This window comes from Armigeres subalbatus, chromosome 2 (genome assembly GCF_024139115.2).
Source record: "Armigeres subalbatus isolate Guangzhou_Male chromosome 2, GZ_Asu_2, whole genome shotgun sequence".
Classification (NCBI taxonomy): Eukaryota; Metazoa; Arthropoda; class Insecta; order Diptera; family Culicidae; genus Armigeres; species Armigeres subalbatus.
Genome location: NC_085140.1, coordinates 407004892 through 407027258, shown reverse-complemented (window position 1 = coordinate 407027258; position 22367 = coordinate 407004892). Strand labels below are relative to the sequence as shown.

Genomic DNA, 22367 nt, shown 5'->3' with positions numbered 1-22367 from the left:
AAAGGTATTGATTGCAGTATTCAAATTAATTCATGAAAAAATTGTTACTTAGGTCCTTTTTTCAAAGTTAAGCGAGAATTCCTTTCAAAATCATCAAAGTACTCCAACCGGAATCCAGAAGAATTCACACCGGTTTCCTTTTGGTATCGTTGAGGGATACTCTTGGGAATCTGTGGGGAATAACCTTCATAATCCATGAAGGGTTTGCTTCATAATCTCTCGTTGATTTGCTTCGGAATTTCTCCAGAATCGTTCAAAGATTTGTTTTGAAATCGTTAGGAGATTTGCTTCGGAATTCATTGACGATTAGTTTCAGAATACTTCGACGATTTTCGTCGGAATCCCTCTACGATCGGATCCCTCTGACGATTTGCTTCGGAATCCCTCGACTAATTGCTTCGGAACTCCTCGAAGATAAAACAGCTTCAACAGCCCTGGAGGGATCTCTGCAGAATCGCGGGAGGATTCTTTTCGGGATCCCTGGAGGATTAATTCGAAGTCCCTTCGACGATTTGCTTCGGGATCCCTCGATAGATTCCTTTGGAATTCTTTTACGATTTGCTTCTACATCACTGGACATTGCCTACAAAATACCTGGAACATTCACGTTAGAGTTACTGCAGTATATCCGACGGAATCTCTTGAACATTCCCGTTGGAACACCTGGCACATTCCTGCCGAATCCCGGAAGGTTTCTCTGGAACATTCCCGTTCGAATCTCTGGAACATTTCCGTCGGAATCCCTGCAATATTCGCGTTGTTATTATTTCAGATACACCTAACCCAACCCGAGTAGACGAAAATAGCTCAACAATATCAAATGTAGCTAAGATAAAAAAATGAGATATGGACATGATTGATATAAGAGATAACATTGATTTTGATTATTTTTTTATTATTAAATTAAATTAATTTTTTATTATTATTTTTTATTATTAAATTAAATTAGATTTTGCATTAAAATATCATGAGGAGATAAAGTTATGCTATTTGAAAGAAGTTATCAATATTATGTGCCATTAGTTTGTTCTTATCCATAACATATCTTAATTTTTAAATAATATTTCGGTGCAAATGTTTGATATTGTTGCCTGTTGTTTTATCTCTTATATCAATGAAGTCCATATCATGTTTTGTTATTCTGTTCATGTCTTCTGCCCGGGAAAAGTTATCCGCACAGTTTTTATCACTATAACAAATATTTGTTAAGATGAAGCGGGCTTGGGTACTGCTTGGGTAGTGCTTCTGCCTCATACGCAGGAGGTCGTGGGTTCAATCCCAGGTCCGTTCCATTCTCCTACTTTGTATCTTTCTCTATATTTCTCATGTTCTAGCAATCGCTAGAACTGGAAATGGACTTCCATACCGTTTCCATTACTATTCCTATACCTTCAACTTGAGTATTCTGACAGTAATCTGCTAGAATTGGAAATGAACTATAGAGCTCGTTTCCTTCATACAATTAGAAATTCCATCAGTTGCCCTCTCCTATCTATCACATTGGCAGCTCGTTAACCAAGACGGACCTCTGCCTCTCGAACCTAATTCAAAAATTCCAACAAATTTCGCATGAACTCGTGGCAAGCGCAGAGGTATATTCGGCTTGCAGTGGGCGAGTGATTGCATCGTCATTTCCTCCCCCTTCCCTTCATTGACTTGCATTCTGACGTGGCAGGCGCCAGTGTGACCTAACAAATGAGATCACCAGTACTTGTACATTGAAGATGTGTGCTAGTCCCAAGCAAACATCTGTTGGTTCCCTGTGCAAGAACAGCAGATCTGGTCATAATGGAGTAGCAACTACGAGCAGTCAATCAAGCTCAAGCTCAAGCTAGAACAAATATTTGTTAAGATTTGTCGATAGGGGTCGTACACTAATTACGTAAGCACTTATGTCCCCCCTCATAAATCTGCCATTTTCTTACGCTCCTTATAAATAAATAAATTAATTAATTAAAAATAATTTGAAAAATTTTACACGGGGGGAGGGGAGGTTGAAAAACCTCGAAAAAATGCTTACGTAATTAGTGTACGGCCCCATATCTAAACAGTTTGATAGATGTCTGAAGAAACTTGAGACAAATAGTGAGCTATACGGGCTTATTAACATTAGAAAGCCTTTAACACTAGGATTGATTCGCTAAAAAAACTTACGCGGATACATTCGTGCAGAAAATCGTTGTAACTAAAGTTTCAAATGACTATATCTCAGTGGTTTTTCAACCGATTTTCTCAGTTTTTTTCATCAACCTCTTAGCCATCTCTTCTAGTTTCTGGACATTGCAAAATATAGTACCTGGGGGTGTTCAATTTTTCACTAGAGCTGTGGGAGTAAAGCAACGGGTTTAGGAAAATGCGATTTTGGATAATACTTAAATTTCATTACCAAAAATGATATCTATTCATATAGTAATGATGGAAATCAGAAAATAGCACATAAAAGACATCACCTGGAACATAAGAACACATTTTGAGCATCCCTACTATGCATACGATGATAATTCGGTACCTTTAGGAACCACTTTATACTACAGGATGTATGAAGTTTCAGAAAATGTTTTCAAGCAGGTTGTCTACTGTGAACTTGTTAAAATAAATGTAAACTATATACGAAACATATGTGATAATAAATTATGATGTTCTAGGATCTCCAAACTGTACTGGAATTTGAATCAAATGGTCAACCGAATCAACCAAGGCTTCCATGATGCCCCCAGCCGCAGTATCAACCCAATTATGTCCTCCGAGTATTTGTCTTTCACTTGCGACTCAAATCCAAACATATGAGATGTTGTGAGATCTCCAAATTGTCCTGGAGTTTGAATCGAATGGTCTACCGAATCAACCAAGGCTTCCATGATGTCCCATACCGCGGTATCAACCCAATTATGTCCTCCGAGTATTTATCTTTCACTTGCGTCTCAAATCCAGGCATTTGAGATGTTGTAAGATCTCCAAATTGTCCTGAAGTTTGAGTAAAATGATCTATCGAATCAACGAAGGCATCCATGATGTCTTCAGCCGCAGTATTAACCCAATTATGTCCCTTCCTTATTTATTTTTCACTTGCCTCTCAAATCCAGGAATATGAAATGTTCTAAGATCTCCGAATTGTCCTGGATTTTGAGTGAAATGGTCTATCGAATCAACCAAGGCTTCCATGATGTCCTCAGTCGCAGTATAAACCCTGTCATGTCCTCTGAATAATTGTTTTCCACCTGCGTCTCAAATCCAGGCATAGGAGATGTTGTAAGATCTTCAAATGGTCCTGGATTATGAGTAAAATGGTCTATTGAATCTACCAAGGCTTTCATGATGACCCCAGCCGCGGTATTAACCCAATTATGTCCTCCGAGTATTAAGCTCTCTTTTGCGTCTCAAATCCAGCCATTTGAGTTGTTGTAAGATCTCCAAATTGTCCTGGAGTTTGAGTAAAATGGTCTACCGAATCAACCAAGGCTTCCATGATGTCCCCAGCCGCGGTATAAACTCTTTTATGTCCTCCGAGTATTTGCATTTCACTTGCGTCTCAAATCCAGGCATATGAGATGTTGTAAGATCTCCAAATTGTCCTGGAGTTTGAGTAAAATTGTCTTTCGAATCAACCAAGGCTTCCATGATGTCCCCTGTCGCGGTATTAACCCAATTATGTCTCTCCCTTATTTATTTTCGCCGACAAAATTCTGTAGTTCTGGGCCATAAAATTGGACATGATTATAACATCGATATCCTAAATATCCACTTAATCTATTGATTTTCCTCGCCAATATATTTGTAATTATAACCAATTGCTTGAAAGGTCCTTTACGAGGTGTAAATATTGTCTAAAAGTGAATTTCAGTTAAGAATTTCACTGACTTGGAAATGCTTTTCTATTTTCAATATGGCCATCAGCGACCACCATCATCATGAATTAAGCATTATGATGATGGAAACATATCAAACGACACAAGCTAAACTTCAAACTGTTTCTACACTATTAAAAGTTCGATTGTGGCGGCCATTAGCACTAGTAAAGTGCTGTACATGACCAAATTAACTGGGAGAAGTAAATTTTGGGTGAAATTAAATAAATAGATTTTAACTCTGTCAATTACAATTGTTTACAGGGCCGGCTAAAGTCCTTTGAGAGAAAAGTTTATCAGAATCCGAATGAAAACACACAATTTATCGAAACACAATCTCATTTATCGAATTAAACTTGAAAGTGCCAGTTCGAAGGTTTAAAAAACTCCCGGTCTCGAAAAAGGCTGGTGCCACCCAGCAAAACCATCAAAGCATAAATCTATCAAAAGTAAAGGTACTTGCAAGCAGGGTTTTTTTTTAATAATTTAATATTGAACTGTCACTATGATATATGAGACAGAGTCCACACCTATAGGTGTATACTTTTCAGTTTGACGACATCAGTTAATCTATTTAATCTTGACGCATAAACTCTTTGGTTATAAACTTGAGTTCACTATAATGTGGATCCAGAAGAGCGTCGAAACTACACAGATAGAAAAAGTTGTTGAAGTTTACACGAAAGTAATGCAAAATAAAGGGAATGCCAAAACGAGCGTAAATTTAAACGATATTATCGCCTGAATGCATAAATATTCAATGACTAATATTCAACTGAATATTGACAGTCCAGAGCCGACTATGAATGTGTCTGGAAGTGAGCTGACAAGTGAAGAAAGGTGGAGTTCACCAAAAAATTTCGATTATTTTACGCTCTGACACCATGACGCGGTAACAGTGTGCCAAACATAATAAACAAACATTTTCAATTGACTCATTCGCGAAAAAAAAATGCCGACCAAAATATGGCTCATGAGCTATTTGAAGGAATTCTTATATATGTCCACAGTTAGGGAACATTTTTTTCTACGATATGGTTATGAATAACCAATGTTGGTACAAATAACAGACAAAAAGTCCAAAATATCTTATATGGCCACCCGCCAGACCGTATATTCCGTATTAATATTCCGGTACTCGCATGGTCCTGGATCACTCACGCTTTTTTCGAAGGTTTTGTAATTTTTGAAACGGTGCGAGTCCCGGAAGATGAATCTGTGGCCGTAGCACTGACAACTCCAATCGTTCGACCCTCTGAAACTATGATTATTTCTGATCTATGACTGAAACTTTTCAACAAATCGGTCAAAAACATCATTTAAATTTGATGGTGCAAAATTGGTTTGGGATGCAAAGGTTGAATCAGTCTGATCTAATAATGCTACCGAAAAAATCCATCTTTCCAACTTGTCTGATTCATGTATCATTGTTTTAGCTAATGATGTATTTTTAACATATTAATATAAAAAATAAGAATCTTTTGTAGACAGAACTGGGGAGGGAATTTAAAAATGTTCTACCTTGGAAACTCAGCAATTTTTTCGCGGAATCTCGCAGAAACTCTGAAATAATTTCGAGCTACGTAAAAATCCGAAAAAAAAATCTTGGTATCCGAGAAGTATATTCCAAAGAATCTTCTAGGAATCACGTGAACGATCTGTTAAAAAAAATACCCGTAGAAATTCCGAAGAACTTCTTGTGGGACACTTAACCAATTTCCCGTAAAAAGTCAACCATTTTCACGGAAATTTAGAAGAAATTTCCTGATGAAATTTCGAAAAGCTGCTTGTGTTATTTGCAATGAATTTTCAGTTAGTATATTGTATAGAAAATACACTGCTGAATTTTGAACATTCGAAATACGTACGGTTCATAAACTCCTTGTAAATTATTTATGTTTTAGTCGTACATATTATCAATTTAGAAAAAATGACTAGGTTAGAAGATGCACAAAAATGCCACCGATGTACTGACTCCTGATATTGATACAATCGCATATAAAAATGAACTGAAACTTACTTGTGCCATATGCCAGGCGGCCTTTTTTTAATTAAAACGATTATTACTCGAAAAAATATCTTATCGTGTTTTTCCCTCATCCTTGAATTACTTATCACTTTCTGCCCACTAATTATCAGTCTCTCTCTCATTATATCCGATAACCTACCCACCACTTATATTTCGCTCTGCTTCATTATCATTATCATCATCGTCGCGTCGTCACCACCGTCGATATAATCCTTCCCAATAATGATCCACTGCCGGTGCTGACGACGACGTGCGACCGATACAAGTATAGCAATTATAAAAATGTGCACGCTTCGATGTTCCCCTCGGTGCCACGCATTTCATTCCGGGTCCACCAACTGCCGTATACTCCTTTAATTAACTTATCTAATTAATTAATTAATTAACAAATTAATTACCATCGAGCGGAAACACGACACATACACACCAACATGTGCACAACAGTTTGACTGCTCCCGAGCCCCATTTCGCTCAATGGCAGGCTTCGACTTCCCTCCAGGGCTTGATATTCGATAGTGCTCAACGCCACTGCCGGCGGCGGCTACATGCATGATAGGGCCATGAGTAAGAGTGTGTGCAAAGGTATAGATAGCGAACCGTTTCTGGAACAACTAAGCCAGCCCACCCCTGCCACTAACCGCCAATGTCGTCGTCGTCGTCGTCGTCGTCATTATTCTACACTACTTAGTACCCAAGGGATCCCGAGTGCATGGCTCCGATGACGACCTGTACAGGACTATCCGTTAGAGCACTACAGCAAACCATATACAGCGGGAATGTGGTGCATAGTGGTCGGACTAATTCTTTTATTTTTTTACAATTACATTTTCTTTTGTTTGTTGTTTCATACATTTATAACGAAACGCAGATTATGTAAACATAATGTTCAGTCTTAGTATTAAAAAAAATCTGGGTATTTTACAAATTTTCGACTTTTATACCACTGTGTTGCCTCGTCGTTCGACGACGTCCTTCTCATCGTAATCGACGTTGATGAGTTGCGGATCGCTCCTCTTAGAGCCTCCCCTCCCTTGCTCGCCAGCGCATTCAACTAGCGAAACGTGGACCGGTGCTGGTGGGCCATTGTGTAGACCAGAAGCTCACCTTTATTCGTCCAACATTGACGTAATTAATGTTAACAGCTGCCAAACGGAGCTAGTGGTGGATGCCGCTCAGATCGACACAGGAGGAGAACCAGGCTCCCTTTTGTCCACACCGGATGGAACGGGACACACGCGCGCGCACACATACAACCCAAGCTTCGAGAGGGTCCTGTCGGAGCGGCAGCTCTTGTTGGCTGTTTATTTAAACTTGAAACTATAGGATATTGCTAATGAGGATGAAACCGATGAAGACACTAAACTTTGGCGAGACTGCGCCGGGGGAGACTGTCCCGAGAGGACACCACCATCCGCTTTGGAGGGAGGGACCGGGGAAGGTGACGACCGTAGAAGAAACCCGGAGAAGAATTAAATTTAACTTTCACACTTCGGTCGGTGTCTCCGGGTGACGATGATAGGACCAACCGATGACAGGGTGAGGACGATCGAGCGACCGGGGGGATAGTGTTTGTATAGGAGCATGCATAATTAGAGACAAACAATGACTTAATTATCGCTTTTGCCACGGGGAAGGAAAGGCGACCCAGTTCTGGAAAGGAAGGATTTTCTGCCATCGAACGACGGACTACGGCGATGAGCTATTTTCTGCACGTAACAGCAATTATTTGCGAAAAAAAGCTTTGATAATCTTGCGTTCCATTGGGCGAGGGTTTCCTTGCTGGGGTGGGTTGAAGTTGAAACGATCCAGGCTGGGTGTTGCGAGGCTCATTTTGCTAATAGGACGAGACCAGTGGCATTCTAGCTAAAATTCCGCTTGAGGCTCTTTCAAATCATTCCAACAACACTAATACACCTGCTGGTAGAAATTGCAATATTGACACTATCAGACGAGAGGTGGCGATGCTGCGTATTTATATCAATGCGATTTTGCATATACAGCAGTGACAACTGTTGTTGAATGGCGTAAGTTATGAATGTTACTTTTGTACACGCTAGGTGGAGAGTAGTCATAAAGAAATTTGTAGTAAACCGCTCGAGTTTAGTATGGAACTGTAATCAGATCTCATTTATTGTTTAAAGTTATAAAATGCAATAAGGGTATAAAAAATCAGAAAAATATTTGTAGCTTTTCTACCTAGGTCACATATCGCTGTGATGCGTAGTTAGTGAGAACGGGCCATTTGTCCATACAAGAAAATTCATTTTACTACAAATGTTGTGGCGCCATCTCTTTCAACCAGCACCTTTGGCCTTGTCCTATTAAATACGGGCAAGGAGTTGTTTTGAAAATTGAAAGCAACAGTAGTTCAGAAAGTTTTGATGTTATCGTTAAATATAACGATTCAGATGCCAACTAGAGAACGTATTTGAGTAGTGCGAGAAGTCGATAAGGGTTCAAACGAATTTCGAGCTTGTTATAGTCTACTAATTACGTGGAGGTAGAAACTAAAAACAAAGAGAAAGACGAGTAAAATTATTTCACCATAATGAAAAACATTTTTCTTGAATATATGTTTTTACGATACCTAAACGGGCTTGGAGGCTACCGGGCTACCACTTTTGCCATACGCAGGAGGTCTTCAGTTCAATCCCAGGTTCGTTCCATTCTCCTACTTTGTATCTCTCCCTATACTACTTATCATGTTCTAGCAAGGGATGGAAAAATCAAATTTTCATAAAATCGAGGTTGATCAACACTCACACATGTACTTTTGAAATACCAAAAAATAAAAACTAGTTTTTATTAGTTAGTAGTTATCGTTATTAGAATCATTTGAAAATCGTATCCTTGAAGCACTTACCGTTACTTTTTGTACTATTTTTCTATCCACCACGAAACCATAATGCCAAATAGAAGAGTGTTAACATATGTAAGGTCTAAATTTGAATGATAGTTATGTGATATTATCGTTTGAATCCAAAATTTGAGAAGTTATCGCCGGTTACAACTCGCCTACTGTTCTCATCTCATCTCGAATGAAAATTGCTATCATTATCGTCTTAGAATGATTCAGCACAACACTGCTGGTTCAAGCAATTGCTATAAATTAAAATGGAGTCCATACCCTTTCCATCCTCTAATTTAAGGGCACTCCTCATGGAATCCAATTATCGAAGCTCTCGCGTTTTCAAAGGCATACCATTCGATACAGAAGTAACGCACAACTGTCATTTGAAAATTCTTGGCCAACAACTGATAAGGGCCTACTGTAACCGTTCGCAAAATCGTATGAGGTTTTATTTAACTTTGGTGGCTTTAGCGCCACTCTCGCGTGCGAGTTACCGGTGGCTTGCCAGTGGGTAATCGCCGCTCCACAAGATGGCGGTGTGAGCTCGTGCGCAAAATAGCCGAATTATAGATGCGGAGGGAGTGGCGGCTGGACGGAAAACTTCCGATTTTCGATGCTCGAGAGCGTACGGAATACCATTCCCTCGAGCTAGTAGCCCACTTTTTTCTTACGACCCGGTTTCACGTACCTTTCCAATTCACCGGGCGAGGACTAAAAGAAAGCTTCTAACTCTTGATATGGGTTCGGTCCTACGTACGATATTTAGCGACGTACGGGGACCGTGCTCTCGGAACCCTCTCCGTTTAGTTACCTTGAAAGACGGGCCTCAGCGGACACTCGTTACTCGACAAAAAAAATCGTTATTGCGCTGGAAGTTCAACGCGAATGGCAAACGTTAATCTAATGCAACATTTATCAAAAAACATTTTAATTTACCTTTTTTTACGATAAATCCTTAAAGACCGCGATACTTTTACTTCTCTAGAGCGAGCGAAAATGAACGAGCTTAAGGTTTTTTTTTTACAGAAAACCTTGAAGGACAATTTTTTTATATTCCCAGACTTTCAAATGGCGATAACAGTTTGGGGTCTTCCTAGATTTAAGCAAATGGTTGAATACGAGATCTATATGGTATTCTACTCCAGAATCCACATTAGATTTTCCATTATTCATTGATAAGAAAATTATTTTGAGCTTTTTAGTGGAATGTCTTCACTTGTCATAAGACGAGTTTATACAATCCCATTGAATTCCACCACTTAATTGTATCTTGACAGATACGTATTTCGACCTCAACAGTAAGGCCGTCTTCAGTGTCTCGTACTTGACTCGACTTGATTATTCATTGTTGTTGTCGTTGCTGGTCCATCTCACCGTGAGTCCACTGTGTCCATTTGTCCGTCTCGTCAATCCAATAATCGTTGCATTATTCGGTTACCATTTTATCCGTGTAACGTAAGAAGAACAAGTTGTCAGTCATCATCAGGCAGCCGTGACGGTAAAATTTTTTCTACAAATAGCCTTATGTTTACGTTTGGAAAATGCCATGAACAAAGGGTCTACGAATACGAAGCAAACACAAAATGACTTACCAAGAAGACCTGTCCCCGAGAAAAAAATAAATTGGCTCATTTTTTTTATCGATTTTGACACTTTTTTGGATATTTTCCATGGAATTGAAGTTACTGAATGTTACTGCTTGAAATATCATAAACTTGCGAAATAGGAAATTGTGTTTTTTTTTTTTCAAATTGCATTAGTATGGGGCTACTATCAGAATTGTCAAGTCGACGTTTCTGTCTTTGTTTACAAAAGCAGATAAGTCGTTTTGAAAATTTGGTATTTAATTATTATAATGAATAGAAAATGAATAGAAAGAAGCTGGCCAAACGCAAAGATTCTGTATCATTGTATTTGAACGACGCGGGACGTAAAGTTGGGCAAAAACAAAATTCCCAACTAGTTTCAGAGTTTAAACGTTCATCGAACGCAATTCAGAATTACCTTCAAACTTATGGGGAGATCCCTAAAATTGATCAAAGTTAGAAGGATCGGTGCGCGTCGTTTCGGTAATTCGTAATCCTCCACAGTTGATTCTTCAAATTTATTGTGTAACAACAATTTAATGTGTAACAACTAAAACTACAAACTAAATTTTATTCCTTTCCTTGGCTTTGTGGAGACGCAGAGATAAATACGTATTTAAAACAACACAAACCACCGAGTCGGCCATTCAAGTTCTTTGTTCTATTTCAAGTTGTACATTTTCCTATTTGGAATTTCTGGACATTAAAAAAACGAACATGATAAGACGCCAATGTGTTGCAAAAATGTCAAAATTGAAGTACTTCCCAGCCAACTACGTGTATATACGAATGCACAATAACAATAATTGCTTATCGGCATAAACTGCATCGAAAACATAGAAGGCCATTTGGCGAGTTTTCTCCTTATCGCACAAGCCTACTAATTCGAATGAAATCGATTTATCTGTCGAATAGGATTAGTTATCGATTGCATCACTATGGCCAACAGAATGAATCATTTGGAAACCGAATTTATCAGGTGATTATCGCAAACAGTTCCGTGTTTCAACAAAATACAGGTTTGCTTTCTGACAGTAAGCGGATTCTTAACAGCTGTGACTCAGTATATTTTAAAAGTTTTGATAATAAAAGCCAGTATGCTTCCGCAGAAGGAATGTCACATTCACTAAGATCTCGGCATAAAAGCTTGTTGACCGGAAATCGGCGGCGTAACGCCCAGTTCGAAAGTAAATAAAATATAAAACCTAAACTCATGAAAAGCGCGTACCTATTCCACTTTTGAACGTGAAATCAATATTGCTGATGGGAAAGGAATTTAATTTTGCACATAATACATTTTAATTGTATAACATTTAAGGAAACAGTAATAATATTAAAAGCGTCCACAAGTTATGATTGTGTTGAGTCATCCCTCGTTAAAACTAAGCTGAATTGATATTAATTTATTAAATGATTAAGATGGTAAGGTACTGGGAGGTAACTTTGGATACTATAAACACTGTTATCAATGTGGAGAATATATAATGGAGTGTATTAATAATGTAGTAGAAATAATAAACAACGTAATAGTAGTTTGTGCAACTAGTTGCAAAAAGATGATTTTTTCAGCACGAGTTGTACGTTTATCCGACGAGGCTTGCCGAGTTGGATAAATACTACGAGTGCTGAAAAAATCGAGTTTTGTAACGAGTTGTACACGCTATTTTTCGCAAAGACGAAAAATGGGCTTTAATATGATAAATCTGGGCCAAAATGGTACTGTCTGATTTACGTTTTATGATAAATCTGGCCAAAAAATCATGTTGCTGCAGAAAACCAACAGATTCCATGTTATCGTGACATATTGAATGCTCGACATACCATAAAGCGATAGATAAACCTGTCTTTGGGAAATTTTGATGTCATGTCCATTAAACTATTTCATTTATTACGCGACACAGAGATTACACAATTTGAACACTCACCCAAGCTAATTGAGCAAAATGTGGTCATGTAACTAATGTTCCAATGCTTATTTTCCATTATAGTACCCAAATGAGTGCTATAATAGATTATATGCAACCCATTTGGGTTGCATAATGACCATTAAAGCACCCATTTGATATGGAAAAGTAGGCCGTTTTATCACTCAAATGCGAACTGTAAACCAGGTATTATGATCAGGAATTGCAAAAAAAATATTTTAAATTCAATCGCAGTAGGCAAGAGAAGTGTAAGCATGCCTAACAAAGAAAATATGCACAAATTTGAAATTGAATCACAGTCAGTGGGATGAGATGGGATGATTTGCATTGATTTCACGTTCATGTCGAAAAAAAAAATATCATCCAGTGTTCGTTTCTTGAGGCGTTAACACGCCGTTGGTTTACAAGTGTCCAAAGCTGAGTTTTTACAAAAACAAAGAAAATTGAATGACGGTTTGGCTTGGTTACGACAGTCAGGCGACAATTAAATTTTCAACAAGAAAAAAATAATCGACGTTTTTTCTTGCCGACAGTTTTGAATCTTCTAGAATTCGGCTCGGCTTGACGTACATATTTTTTAATCTGTTTCTTCCTCCCAGGTAAGGTACATTTGGCTTCATTTGACAGTTCCTCGTTGATTGAACCTAAATTGGATCTAAAATGACGAAATTCATTAAGTTCCAGTATAATATGTTGCAGCCGTTCCTCTTCTCTTATTTTAAATAATTTCAGACGCACAAATTGACTTCATCAACATTTGTCATTGGGTTGGACTGCAAAACCAAATCTAAACCTAATTCCACATCCTACCGGATAATTATCGCGTGCCACAATCCGAAACTAGTAACCCTGGTAACACAACCCCAGCCGGTTCTCCACAAAGATTCATCTGTTTATTAAACTGTGCCAGTCATTTCACACTCCAATTTAATTAAACTCCCCGGCACTGATATGGTTCCGAAAATTGACCAATTAGTCTTGCAAAATATCTCTGCACAGCCCCTCCCCGCCTTCCGAAAACAAAATCATAGGCGAACTAGTGCCAGTTCCAAAAATATCCAACTTCAGACAAAACCCTCGTGTCAGTCCCAATTTTACGCCAATGAGCTTTCATCGTTTCTAATCCCCCTCCGGATCGGACCGGTGCCATTCAGCCAAGTCCGCCCACCGCCATCTCGTCTGCCGAATCATCAGAGCTCACACCCAGGAACTCAACATTCTCGAACCGCTGGCTGGCCATCCACCATTTCACTACCCCAATAATAATTGAATTGGTTACCCGAGTTCGTTTTCATTTCGTTATAGGTAAATTAATTAATACAGAACATTTTGAATAATTCATAGCTGAGTGAGCATTGAATTTATTGTAATAATTACTTGCCGCCGCCCCGACGTTCCACCGCCCACGCCACGCTTCCCACTTCCGGAGTATTCCGATATTGGCACAAATTCCATCCCATCAGACTGGCCTCAACCATCCTGGGCGAGCGTTGGAAGTGCTGTGTACGTGTGTATGTGTTTGTATGTGCCTTTCATCTCCGGACGGGATTCAGTCAGTTATCGCCAGAGCCGGCAATCAATCGACATCCACTTCACCCAGCGGCAAACCCGCTTCAATAGCTACATACGCTGATGCTGCTGCTGCATGGTAACGACGATCATTAGGAAAATCATCATCGTTGTCGTCGTTGTCGGTACCGGCAGTGTGTTCCGATTCAAGTTGGAGGAAGAGTATGCACATACACTCGACCACGACACATATACATGTCTAATCACTGTTCTAAGCCAACGTCGCAGCAGCCGCCACCATGTCTACGATACAGATGGGTGCACACCAGTTTTATGGTTGTTTGATCATTGTTACCTTCAAACGGCCACTTCTTATAGTCTTGTAGGGCAAGGAGTGGAGGAGTTTGTGATATTGTTCATCGTTCCTAAAAATGCCATGTCACTGTCTGATGAGTTCAGAAAAAGTGAGCTGTTATATGCAACGTGTTGCAAAAAGATTATTGAATTTCAGCAGAATTCTAGAACCATCCAACAACGCCAGATTTGGATAATTCAACAATTGCAGAAATACTGAATTCATCTAAATTCGGATTATTTGTACGATGGACAACTTTGAACAATCAAGTTTGTTTCTCGTTGAATAGCAACGCACGGTGAACATTAATACATTTAATCACTAATTCTTATCTTCTGTCTTTTCCAGTCTGAAAATTATTCAATTAGGGGAACTGTACCGGTTTTCAATCGAACGGATCTCAGTCGAACTATAATAATTTAATCACGAAAATCATGAAGTTGTATGAGTTTTTTGTTATCAACATTTTTAATATATCTGTCAAATTAAAGACCGTTTATCAATGCACTAACATATTGAAAAAACTATCTTCCCAACCACATCAACATTCTAACACCATTTTCTTTCCTTTCTTTCAGGTTATTCGGAACTGGAGCCTGCTCCGCCTGCCACCAAACGATACCCGCCAATGAATTTGTGATGCGAACGACATCGCAAACGACGATAAACAACAACCTGAACAACGCCAGCAACCAGAACGGGGCAAATAACAACAATAACAATGGTCAATCGGTCCCGCAGCATCACGTGTTTCATATCAAGTGTTTTCAGTGCTCCAAGTGCGGGTGCCATCTGATGCAAGGTGACCGGTACTACATGCTGGGAGGCAGTTTAGTGTGCGAACAGGACTGGCACAAGCTGGTCAAGAGTTCCAACGCCCAGACGAATCCTCCGCTACGCAAGGGCAAGGTTGGGCGACCCCGGCGGTCGCGAGACTGAGATGGACCCCGGCTGGGTCGTCCGCCCAAGGTGAAACGTCCACCGATGGGAATTGACGAGACGCCCAGCACCAGGACAGCCGCGACGGCACCGGCTGCCCTATTAGACGATCTGGAGATTACCGCCCAACGGAATCTCGCCCTGGCTCGTCTCAACTCCTCGCCTCTGCCACCGATTCAGACCAACCATATGAACAATCCCGGTAACAACTCGGTCACCAATGGACCCAACAACGTCGGGCCCAATAACACCACCGAGCAGTCTCTGTACAGTCATCTCTACGGCAAAGAGATGGGGTTGATGAGAAAGCTGAGTAATATCGATGAATACCCAAACCACGCAGCACGCAGCTATCAGCAACTGTTGCAACATTCGGATGGCATCCTGCCACCCGGTGCTGCTCACCCAATGCAGCAAAATTTCGCCGGCCATCCGCATGCCGCCAAATTTAATCAGTTCAATTACCCAAATCCGGGTGGTCTGTTGAAACCGTGCTACGACTATGCTTCCCAACAGCAACAAGCGGCGGCCGTCGTAGCCCAACAGCATCAGTTGCAGTCTCATCAGAATACGGCATCGGGAACGACCAGCAACGCGACGCCAACGTCCAATCAACAGATGAAAAAGGAAATGTTTAATCTAAGCGGTAGCAATGGAGCTGATTTATACACCCCTCCACCCTCAACCTCTTCCGGCTCGGTAGCATCGCAAGGCTCGACTGGCGCTAACGCTGCAACCAACACCACAGCCTCAATGGCCAACGGTTCCGCTGGGAACGGCTCGCTCGCGTTCATGAATCTTCATCAATCGTCATCCGCAGCTGCAGCAGCCGTGGCCGCTGCCATGTATGCCAATCATTTTAACACCAACGGTACAGGTGGCAGCGGCGGTCTTCCCAAAATGGACAACGGCGACAGCTTAGCTGATTTCAACCCAATGCGAAACGTGGGCAGCGCCGGCAACCCCATGAGCAATGGCCCACCCAACAACGGTAGCAACAATCTAATCAAATCCGCCGACTCGGTCCTGATGGCAAGAAGCTCAATTATGAATAATTTAAATAATAATCTTAATAAAATTGAACCAAATACTGATACCACACTTAACGATAATAACAATAATCCACATAATCATCACCATCAGCAGCAAGGCCACAATCATCTCGGTTCCCACCAGCAGCATCACGGCGGCGGTGGTGGTGGTGGCCATCACCCGTTCCATCACCAGATGAGTTCGCTTGCCGGTGGGAACGGCGGTGTTGCTACCGGACCTGGCAATAATGATGACGATAACGATAAATTATCGTCACCATTAACGGGCACCTCGTCGCTCACCAATACCGACCTGAACGATCCCGACAACGAGGGAAATGACGATGGGTATACCATTCTGTAAAGGAAAAATTGGTTGTATGTGCAAACAGGAGCTTGAATGCAATTTTAAAATCAATCGGAAGCTTGCAGTACCATGCGTCTGCTTCAAATCTCGAATTGTGAAATCCTTTCGTACCAACACTACTCTGTCCAATTTCTATAAGAACACCAGCGATGTCCGGTAACACAGATAGGAAAAATTGATAAATCATTAGATGGCATATATAATTGTTTGCTAGAATGATCAAAGCTTATCGTCTATTATTGCCAATTTTAAATGAGCTTGTCACAGTTACATAATAGTTTTGAACAGCATTATTATTTATACTTATTTTTGAACCAATGTCAACTTAACGGTAAATATTAATATCTTGCGACCAAAAATTACACCTTGATGTGCGAAACAGATGAACATCGTAGTATTGTGTTTTTTTAAAACACGTTCGACGCATTCTTGTGATTTGAAAACTGTTTTTACTAGAAAGTGGAGCGCCAACGATATTGATAAGAAATGTGAGTGTGGATTTGTGCAATCTACATGATCAGAAGTGCGTTACCTCATACGTGTGTTTATAGATTTACTCCTTAGGGTGTCAATAACAGTAACCAGCAAGCTATGACTCGGCCTCTTCTTGTCAGATCTCCGTGACGTGCATACGCATCCATGAAAAGCCGCTGCTACCCTATTTCGCTCCAGCCATTTCAGGCCACACAAAAAGTAAATGTGCTTATTTTTAATAAGAAAATAATAGATGATAAACATTCATAATTCTTGGCAATCAATTACGAATAGTAAATAAAAATGATGCTCCGGTCATTATTTGTCTATATTTAACTTACATTTCAGGTGTTCTTATCGAATAAGGACCCAATGTACTGAGACATTATTGAATATTGCATACACAGTGATCTGAACGTTAGTTCAAAATTGTACATAGAACAGTCCAAAACAAATCAATTCAAAGTCTACTTCCCGTCAATAGGAAAAAAATAACACGAGACTCGATATAACTTGCTCGTCATACAAAATGTGCCATTTTATTTCACTTTTTCATCAAAATCTCCTCCGGATTTAGAAACTCCAACCCTGTGGTGGTTGGCACGATAACGAAGTAAGGATAATTGTTTTGTTAGCAAACTGTTTAGTTAAAGGAAACACAATGTGATGTTGAACGTAAATGGATAATGTAAACAATACAGACGTTGTGAGTTACATACAGTAAACACCTTACCACTACTAGAGTATCGCAGAGAACTTTAAACGAAAGCAATTCTTCTTGAATTGAGCTAGTAAAATTATCGAAGAAGCATTCACACAGTTGCAAGATCACGCAGAAAAAAAACACTTTCAAAATGAAACTCAAACAGAATACAGAGGATTAGTGATAAGCTTTGCTTGTATAAAGAAACCGAACCCTAATGAATAGTCCTTAGGTGATAAGAGAAAAGGAAAAACACAAAAACACGAATCGATTAAAATGTAGAAATTACTACAACTCTACCAAAACATTGCTGCATCTTGTATTTTTTTGTTTGTTGATTATTTATATTGAAGATAGGATGAGTGAAGGTAAAGTAAATCGATCTAGGATACGAAATGTCACGCCACGTGAACTCTTCCAATATGTTTCACCGGGAGTTTGCACCAGGCACGGACAAATGGTATCCCCTTCTGAACAAAAATATCGTTTAAATTATTTAAACAAATAAGCTGTAAAATAGAAAACAATATCGGATCGATAAAGCCTCCCTCCGAGCTTGGAAACGAGTGACGACGAGAAACATACGCATAGGAGGTAATCAAATTTGTTCTTTCTAAAGAGAAAACACTCAATCGTTCGAAGCTACACAAAACTGAAACAATAGCCATTAATAGACAGAATAAAACGTCAGCTCTTTACTCGCTACATAAGTAAGACATCTAATAAGAGAATCAAAACACTCACTCAGAACCACATCCAAACTCAAAGCTAAAATCATCGAGACACTCATGAAGAGGAACGATTTTCCCACCACGATGCCGGGTGTCGTCTGCTCGTGGAAAAGTGTGGGAACCTTGTAAATTATTTCGACTAAATTGGTGCGAAGCCATCTCTGTAATTAAATCCATTCGATTATACATACTATTAAAGCTATTGATATAAATCAAATGACTTATTACAATTATTGACTAATGAGTAAACCCAATTATTGATTATTGCATGGAGCAAACAGAAGAGCAAAAATACCACGATAGAAAATCTCTCTGACGCGTGAACCGCGTCCTGCTAGAAGTGGTCGAAAATAAAGAAAAGTATCTTGAAGAATGAATGTTTGATTGATAACTGCAATAAGAACGGAAAGAAAGCCATTGATGAATATATTTCAACATTAGTAGAGTACTTTTTTATTCCAACTGCATTTTGAGCTATATACCACCCTTCTATACCAAGTAGAAAAGATGAAAAAGTCTGAAACACCACTACTGGACTAACCGAGGGACCTCCAAATACATTTTTCGAATTATTTTTAAACCGACCCACGAAACGAATAACGAAGTAACAATAAACCACACCGCACGGCCAATTATGGGTTTCGTGGCCTTGCGGTTAGCGACGTCAATTGTCTAGACGCAAGTGCTGTGGAGTCTGGGTTCAATTCCCACCTCGGTAACCCCGGTAACCACTGGTCCACTGGGTGTTGTGTGAATGTCTTGTCATTTGCCTCATGCTAGATGTTAAGTGTTCAGTCTGTGCGACCACACTGGTCGAAGACGGCGATTCTGTATTTTTGTCTTTTAAATAATCTAACATGTGGTCAAACATGACATGATTATAAAATGACATTATCGGAAAAACAGATAAAATTTTGTTTGTTGTTTTGAATACGTTATACCGTTCTGACTCAAATTACGAACATGACTCATATTCCAAACTCTCGCTTTTAAATGACCATTTCACCATTACTCGTGTAATTATTTCCATAGGACCTTGAATTCTTTTACAATATTAATCCTCAGTATGTGTCCTAAGTACGGAAAACCGTTGTAAATTGGTAAAACGCTACTGTTAGGAATATGAGTCATGTTCGGGAGTTGAGTCAAAGCGGTACCAGTCGCTGGGGTCCTCGGTTCTACTCTAGTTATAGGTCAGTATCCAAATGCAGTATTTGTAGTACGATCGCCGATGATGCGCGGTTTTCCACAGTGAAAGGTCTAGTTATTTCCTAAGCCTTCAGTGGCCGAAGTGTATGGATCGGCAGATATAAAGCATTTGTGTTTGAACACTCGATAAGCACTTTCACCTGTCGGCGATAGAGATCTCTTCAGTGATTCGACTGCAATAAAAAATGAAAATTCAGATCACGTATTGTGGTTCAGATCGTATATTGAACGATGAGGTCAATTCATATATTTTTGAAAAATTAAGGAGATAACCCAGGTTTATCCGATCTATTTATGATAATTTTAGCATAAAAGTCACGTTGAAGGCAATAGGGTTGGAAGCTCCAACAGCCAAACTTCCGGTTACTGGAGGATTGGAACTTATATCCTTGGAACCCCAAGGAAGGCTGTTCTCTTCCAGTGCAGACTTTTCTTCGGTTAGTAGATCATGTGGTCCAAGTGGATCATGGTAAATCTCCTCAAATAGCTTCTGGCATACAACTTACTGGCGTCTAGGAGCAGAAAAACACTGCCAATATGGCTTTGTCTTCAGCGTTGCGTATGCTGGTCACTATGTAGTAGTTAAAGCGAGTTACTTCATATTCATCAGCATTTGAGGTACTGCAAACTACTGCACGTCACATATTTTACAAAAAGACCGAAAAGGCTCGCCTCCATAGTTATGCGACTGTCTTGTATGCCCGGTACAAATCCTGGACATCACTTATTTTTCCTCAAGCCTCCAAGCCTCCTCCAATTCGGTCCAGCAGGGGTGGAGGTGTCCTTAACTTCCTCTTTCTTAATCCGATTTTCATAATCGGTTTTGGCTACGTTAGAAAAGGCCTGCCTTTGATATCCTGTTCCAACCAGTAGACCGGCGGCCGTATTCTCTGGAATTCCGCAATACCACGGGATCTAAGCAACGGTGATTTTACTTGACATGTTTGAGAAGATCCAGAGATGTTTTGAGGGTCTAAGAGTCCGACAGAACGAGTACAGGCTTATATGAAGAGGTAGTGGTGTCAATCAAAACTGCAGCGGGCTAAATCCACTGCACTGAGAACGGTCAGGCCGTTCCCGGATACACCTATCCTGACACCTCAGTACTACGAGAACGACCCATCGGTGATACGATGCTCGAATCTGGTGAAAACGGTATTCAGCAGTTCCCCAACAGATCATTGGAATACCTCAGTATTATATTTGAAAAAGTTCCGCTATGGAGCAATTAACGTTGGCAATAGAGGAATGCAAGCTCCTCGTTCCGTGTCAGTAGACTCGAGCCACTGAAAAAAAAAACAACGCCGGTTGCCGTGCACGAAACTGAACTCCTTGCACATGGAGATGGATCCTGTGATCTATAGATGTGACGGAAGCATTCGCAATGATATTTTGGACGGACGCTTGCTTTAGCGCAGGATGTAGAGAGTAGAAGTCCTGCAGCCATGCACTGGAAAGATAAAGGATGTTGATGAGTTCTCTGCGTGTTGAGCATGTCAGTTCTAACACGGATAACAGCTTGCTCTCGATCATCGCCTCTCCGATTCGGTAACTGGTAGCTCTGCTGTTGGTTCTATGTAATTTCCAAAGGATTTTGATCTATCGCAATCGGTGCTTGTCGCCGTCATAAAATTAGTACCTTGAAAGTACTATCCTCTTGGGCCACTTGATCCCTCATTTGTCACCCATACAAAAATTTGGCAAAAAATTGTTATAAGGCCGCTAATTTTTTGTAGATTTGATAAATTTGATGAGAGGTTTACTCGAAAAACTATTGATTGAGAAGATATCATAGAAAGCGGATCAAGTCTCCCCAAAATTTTAAGATTGCATGCGCTGTCAAATTCCATTGCAAAATCGTTAATGAATGAAAAAAATATATAAATCATAGATCACCTTATATTTTGATTAAAGCTGATTAAAGCAAGTTCTTGGAGAGGAATCAATTTGCCCATAATGTTTTCAAATTCGATTTTTGACAGCACTCCAAAAAATCGATTGTGCATCAATAACAACAACAATTTACAGACTGTCATACGGTTGTACATCTGTAAAGTTAAATAATATATTTCTTGGAATCTGTTCGAAAACCGCTTAGTTTTTTTTTTTAGGTACATCGAAAAAGATAAAAGGGGATCAAGTCCCCGCAGTCTCCCCTATCGATCCCAGAGTAGAGTGCTGCCAATGCCTCTTCTCTAATCCAGGGCCACCAATCGGCTCTTTTGTTGTACGTGCCATTTCCAGGTACTGCAAGTACTCTTGAGCCGCCTAAAGTTTAACCACGGCATTCGACTTCGCATGTTGTAGACGAGAGCCATGACGGCTAAAACTGCAAGGTGGTAGAGGCCAGATTCCAACTTCATACTGCGGTAAGTACGGACCTACGTATTACTGGGGAAGAATTTATCGTTAATTACTTGGATCGTTGTCGATTTGGTTCTCGTTCCTTGCTTAGATGATCTCTTGAAGAATTTGTGAATATTTTTTTCTCGAGAACTAACCTTGGATTACCATTACGATGTAGGCTGCAAAGGTTAGGCAACGTTGGCCATTATCATATAAAACGGCAAGCAGCCTTTCTTTGCCAATCACCGGAACATTTCCTCGCTCCCTGACTGGGAGGTCATGTCACCAATAACGATTTTTACGACTCGTAGTTGCTATCCGTCAACCACGTCTTGTCTTGGCGCATTTTGCGCAGCACTGTGAAGCCGGTTTGCAGTTCGCTGATGGTGTCACAGCTTTGTCAGTTAAGTGGGCAATGTATCCCAGATCATCTTCATTCGTCTTTTACCAACAGTAAACGCACCAAC

The 22367-nt window shown here is 40.1% G+C and overlaps 2 protein-coding genes across 4 annotated transcripts in view; both read left to right on the top strand.

The window, feature by feature from the left end:
• The window catches only part of LOC134213340 (LIM domain transcription factor LMO4), a 113682-nt gene extending 98643 nt beyond the window's left edge, over nt 1-15039 (top strand). For all 3 annotated transcript variants that reach the window (XM_062692326.1, XM_062692324.1, XM_062692325.1), the window contains one exon: nt 14679-15039. In XM_062692326.1, coding sequence (XP_062548310.1) covers nt 14679-15039 — 361 coding nt within the window. The remainder of the gene's footprint in view (nt 1-14678) is intronic.
• Nucleotides 15040-15084: 45 nt separating this feature from the next.
• Nucleotides 15085-16434, top strand: LOC134210261 (putative uncharacterized protein DDB_G0286901). The gene has a single exon (XM_062686304.1). The coding sequence runs from the start codon at nt 15085-15087 to the stop codon at nt 16432-16434; it is 1350 nt and encodes a 449-aa protein (XP_062542288.1).
• The last annotated feature ends 5933 nt before the right edge of the window (nt 16435-22367 follow it).